The sequence below is a fragment of the Bison bison genome, unplaced genomic scaffold, assembly GCF_000754665.1.
Source record: "Bison bison bison isolate TAMUID 2011002044 unplaced genomic scaffold, Bison_UMD1.0 scf7180017864478, whole genome shotgun sequence".
In the NCBI taxonomy this organism is placed as follows: domain Eukaryota; kingdom Metazoa; phylum Chordata; class Mammalia; order Artiodactyla; family Bovidae; genus Bison; species Bison bison.
The window spans coordinates 27,701-32,702 of NW_011495038.1; the positions used below are offsets into that span (position 1 = coordinate 27,701).

A 5,002-nucleotide genomic window follows, 5' to 3' on the forward strand; every position below is an offset into this window, starting at 1 on the left:
AGCGGCCGCGCCCGCGTGAGGGCGCGGGGAATGGCCCGCAGCCCCGGCGCCGCGGAGGTGGGGCGTGCCCGGGGGCCTCCAGCTGAGCTGTCTCCCTCCTACTGCTCCTCTGTGGACACTGCCTTCCTCTGCACATCTCTCTCCCTCTCTGCTAGAAAGCAGCGACTTCTCTTCTCTTCTCTTTCAACTTTGAGTCTTTCCAGGGTTTCTCATATGCATATATATATATATGTATTTCCCATTGGGGAGCTTATCTGAGTAAGATATTAATGTAGATGTTTTGGCCGCTGAAAAGGACTGAAAGTGGGAGGAGAGTGGATCACTCTTTTCTGTTTTCTGAGTTTTAATTACTTCATTCGTTTGCAAGTCTCCTGGTGAAAAAGACGGTACCTTTAAAGGTACTATTATTTGGTATGTAATTTAATATGACCCATCTCCCTAGTTTATATAAAAAGAAATAATTTCAAACACAAATGAAATTTAGAATCAACCACTGTGCATAGGGCTCCTTATTAAACTTAGGCAGCTTGGTTGAATTGAGAATCATATCTGCAATTTCTGAGTGACGTTACACTTAGTATTTGGAGCAATACTTAGCAAAAACTTAGTATTTGGAGTAACATCTTAGACCAGAAGTGTTACGTGAGTAGTGTGTCCTTATTATGCCTTTACTCTCAGAAAGAGGTCTTCTGTTGTTGATTTTTCCCATTTATTTTTTTAAAGCAGGCTAAGATTTATACCTTCTTCAACAGAGAATTACTGTGAAGAGAAAATATTAATGGTTCTCTTCATCTGTTTTGTGAACTAATTTTGGACCAGTTTTTTCAGGAGTGTCATCATCAGACTGGTGGCCCAGATCCTCTGGGCTCAGTTTATTTTCTTGCTACAAACTTGTTCACATCAGACTCCCTATGTCTGAGGGCTACAGAAGTGTGAAGTCTGTGATCATCTGTGTGTATATTAGTTGCTTCTGTCGTGTCCAGCCCTGTGCGATCCCATGGGCTATAGCCCAACAGGCTCCTCTGTCCATGGATTTCTCCAGGCAAGAACATTGGAGTGGGTTGCCAGTTCCTTCTCCAGGGATGGAACCTGCATCTCCTGCATTGCAGGCAAATTCTTTACCATCTGTCACCAGGAAGCTTATGACCACCTGTACCACCTTCCATTTGATGACCTTCTTAGAGAAGGAAATGCAACCCACTCCAATATTCCTGCCTGGAAAATCCCATGGACAGAGGATCTTGGTAGGCTACACAGTCCATGGGGTCTCAAAGAGTCGGACACAACTGAGCAACTTCACTTTGGGGTGCAAGGCTCACACCTTTGCCTCTGGGGGCTAAAGCCTGTATCTGGCTCACAGTTAGCGTTGAAATCAAAGATTAATGAATGGGGAAAACTGTAGCTCTGCTTTATCTTCTTTTCTAAAATGGGCAATCTTTTCTCCTCTCTCAAGCATCTTACCTGCTAACATTTTCTTTTCCTAGCTCATGGTACTCTAATGACATAGGACATGATGTCATTCTCATTCTCATCTCGTGAGAAGGTTTTAGTTTATGACTTAATATCTTAACTCTGACCAAATATCTTTACTCATTTCAGCCTCCATCTGTTGTGCTTATTGATAATGAAGCATCCTCTAGCAGTGACTGTGAGAGAACAAGCAGGATTTCACAGAAATGTAAGTGCAGCTCCATCTGCTCCATTCAGTTCCATCCCATCTGAATGAAATAGGAATGACTTGACCAGGCCTTTGAGCAGCAGACTCACTTCTTGAGCATCCTGCCTTCCTTTCCTTGAAGCATCTCTCTGTGTTTGCTGTGTTTCTTTGAGACCTCCACACACAGAGTCTGCCACTGAATTTCCTGGTAGTGTTCGGCAGTTGGGAACCCCCAGACGTTAGGAAGCCAGTTTTTCTGATTTCTTTCTGTTTCTTACTGAATAAATTTTTTAAAAAATCATCTTTAAAAATTTCTTTATGACATACAAATGTCAGTACTATTGCCTTGCAGAGATGGTAGAAACCTGGCGTGCCTGTTTCCCATTCTGTCTTCCTTTCCCACCTGTTGTAGACATCACCATTTGATGGTAGCCCTCTTCCTTGCAAATCCAGATTTGACCTCAAGATACTCGTTGACATGCTACTCTAAATAGCCCATAGCACACAGTGCGAGTTGGCTGCCCAATGTGCTGGTTTCCCAGGGCTGCTGTGATAGAGTACTGCAGACCAAGTGACTTAGACAGTGTAAATGTATGGTCTCATAATTCCAGCCATCATGCAAGTGTTATTCCAGCTTTTCTTTGAAAATTTCTTTCCACATCTGCTGCACATCCTTGTGACTAGCAAGTGATGGAAACTGTTCATCCACTGAGGGTAGACTGAATATTTTTACTTTTAAGAATTGTGGTAAAATATGTGGAATGTAAAATTGACCATTTTAACAATGTTGAGGTGCACAGTCCAGTGGCATTAACAATATTCACATTGTGCAGCCATTGCCATTATCCATCTCTGGAACCTTTCTGCTCTTGCAAAATTGAAACTTTGTACGCATTTAACAATACCTCTCCATTTGCCCCTCCCCCTGGTGGTCTTCCCTGATAGCTCAGTTGGTAAAGAATCTGCCTGCAATGTAGAAGACCTGGGTTCGATCCCTGGGTTGGGAAGATTCCCTGGAGAAGGAAAAGGCTACCTACTCCAGTATTCTGTCCTGGAGAATTCCAGGGACTGTATAGTTCACAGGGTCGCAAAGAGTCGGATACGACTGAACGATTTTCACCAGACTCTGGCAGCTACTATTCTGTCAGTTCAGTTGCTCAGTCATGTCCGACTCTTTGCGACCCCATGGACTGCAGCATGCCAGGCTTCCCTGACCATCACCAACTCCCAGAGCTTGCTCAGACTCATGTCCATCGAGTTGGTGATGCCATCCAACCATTTCCTCCTGCCTTCAATATTTCCCAGCATCTGTGGTAGACTGAATTTTTAGAAACCATCAGACATTATTTGAACAGTAAGTTATATGGATAATCAGCAAGAATAATCAAATTTTAAAAAACGAAATAAATTTTGTTATTTTCCTGAAAAACTGTGACTCCACTGAAAAGGGTATGGACAGCAGTTTTGGGTGAGTGGGTAGTGCCATTGGGGGTAGTTGCATATCATGACTGTATCAAAGGAAAGAGATTTGTATACTATTAGTCATGTTACTTTGTAGTAATAATTTTGTAATGTAAAATTGATATTTTGACACTACCTTCAAAGTGTCAAAGTTATATCCAAAATCAGTATCGTTATACTTGTTTAAAAAAGAAAATATTCATCTGGAAATAGATTTCAATTTTATGTTTTCTAGATCCTAAAACACTGACATGCCCCAAGGTAAAGTGCTGACTTTCATTCTCAGAGGAATGATCTAGCATAAAAACTGATGACAGCCTCTGGGCATTTCTCTGCCTGTGGTTGGGAAGGTTGGGAGATTTTCAGCCTCAATCTGTGCAGAAGTTGATGTGAACAATCTTAATTTGTAGTTCTTCAGCTGTTACACAAGAGCTACAGGAGGGAGACCAACCCTCCATCAGTGGGCGTGGAGCACAATGTAGGGAAAGAGGGCTTCCTCCTTAGTCAAGAGGAGAATCAGAGCAGCCCCAAATGTTATATGAGGTGGGACTAACCCAGGGTCTGTTATTTTTAAGAAAACATACCAAGCTTCCTTCACTATTTTCAGTTTTCAGGCCACAGACTTCTTTACATTCCCCATTGTTTTCAGCAATGTGGGTCAGTTTTATTAAAAGCCGCAAAAATCTGAGTTTTGGTTCTAGATGCATTTTTTTATATAATAGTTGTAAGCAATATCACTAGCATGAAATATGAGATATTATGGTATTTTCTTCATATTTTAAATGCAGGTGGTATATCTCCGAGTGATTCTGGATGTACCGTCCAGGAAAGAGGTGGGAAAGTCAGACGGGACATCATGGATTTGGCTGTCTGTACCAGAGAGAAACTGGCCCATGTTAGAGACTGCAAAACAGGTACTCACTCTTCATGTTACTTACCTTTCCTTTTTTTCTTTTTAGTATTACCAAATCTTACCTAAGGAATTTTAATTTCCAGATCTAAAATAAGTTCATATCTTGACTTCAAAGATATGTATTGAACATCTGCTATATTTAACATTATCTAAGGGTGGCAGGGAGGTTTAGGAGAGAGGGGACATATGTATACCTACGGTTAATTCATGTTGATGTATGACAGAAATCAAACCAATATTGGAAAGCAGTCATCAATCAATTAAAAATAAATATAGAAAAAGAAAGGCAAAAACCCAAACCAAACAAACAAAAACATTATCCAGACACTCGTTGTTTTAGCCTTAATTCTCTCTTTTATTAATAGGAAGAATAACATTTTCTGTAAAACTGCATTTCATACATTGAAAACATTTTCTCTTTACCTCTTTACCTCTGAGGTCTCTTTACCTCTGCTTTGTCCCTTTACCCCTTTGTCCCTTTTTGTCAACTTTTTCTTGTATGGGGAAAAATAAGCTTTCTGGACTTAAGCTCTAAAAAGAAAAGTGTAGCCTGTTTGGGAATTCTTTACGATGATTCTAGGCTTACCCTTGAAATTGCAACCTAAAATTTTATGTGTATTTTTGGAAAAGTAGGCCTACTGTTTTCATAGGATCCTCAAAAGACTTTGTAATTCCTTCCAAAAGTTAAGACTCAGTGATGCAGAAAGCCTGCAGATCAGTCTTTTTCAAACTCTTTCAAACCATGCAACAAAAATAAGTAGATAAATCCTTATCCATCATACACACACTACTACTACTACTAAGTCGCTTCAGTCGCGTCTGACTCTGTGCGACCCCATAGACGGCAGCCCACCAGGCTCCCCCGTCCCTGGGATTCTCCAGGCAAGAACACTGGAGTGGGTTGCCATTTCCTTCTCCAGTGCGTGAAAGTGAAAAGTGAAGGTGAAGTTGCTCAGTCGTGTACGACTCCT

At 41.2% G+C, this 5,002-nt stretch overlaps 1 protein-coding gene across 1 annotated transcript in view; it reads left to right on the top strand.

Annotated features, from left to right (window-relative positions):
• Positions 1-2: 2 nt before the first annotated feature.
• PIWIL4 (piwi-like RNA-mediated gene silencing 4) overlaps positions 3-5,002 on the top strand; it is a gene marked incomplete at its 5' end in the record, with an annotated part of 58,995 nt that continues 53,995 nt past the window's right edge. Inside the window, 3 exons of the mRNA XM_010862131.1 lie at positions 3-111; positions 1,600-1,678; positions 3,901-4,032. Of these exons, the coding sequence (XP_010860433.1) occupies positions 3-111; positions 1,600-1,678; positions 3,901-4,032 (320 nt within the window). The remainder of the gene's footprint in view (positions 112-1,599; positions 1,679-3,900; positions 4,033-5,002) is intronic.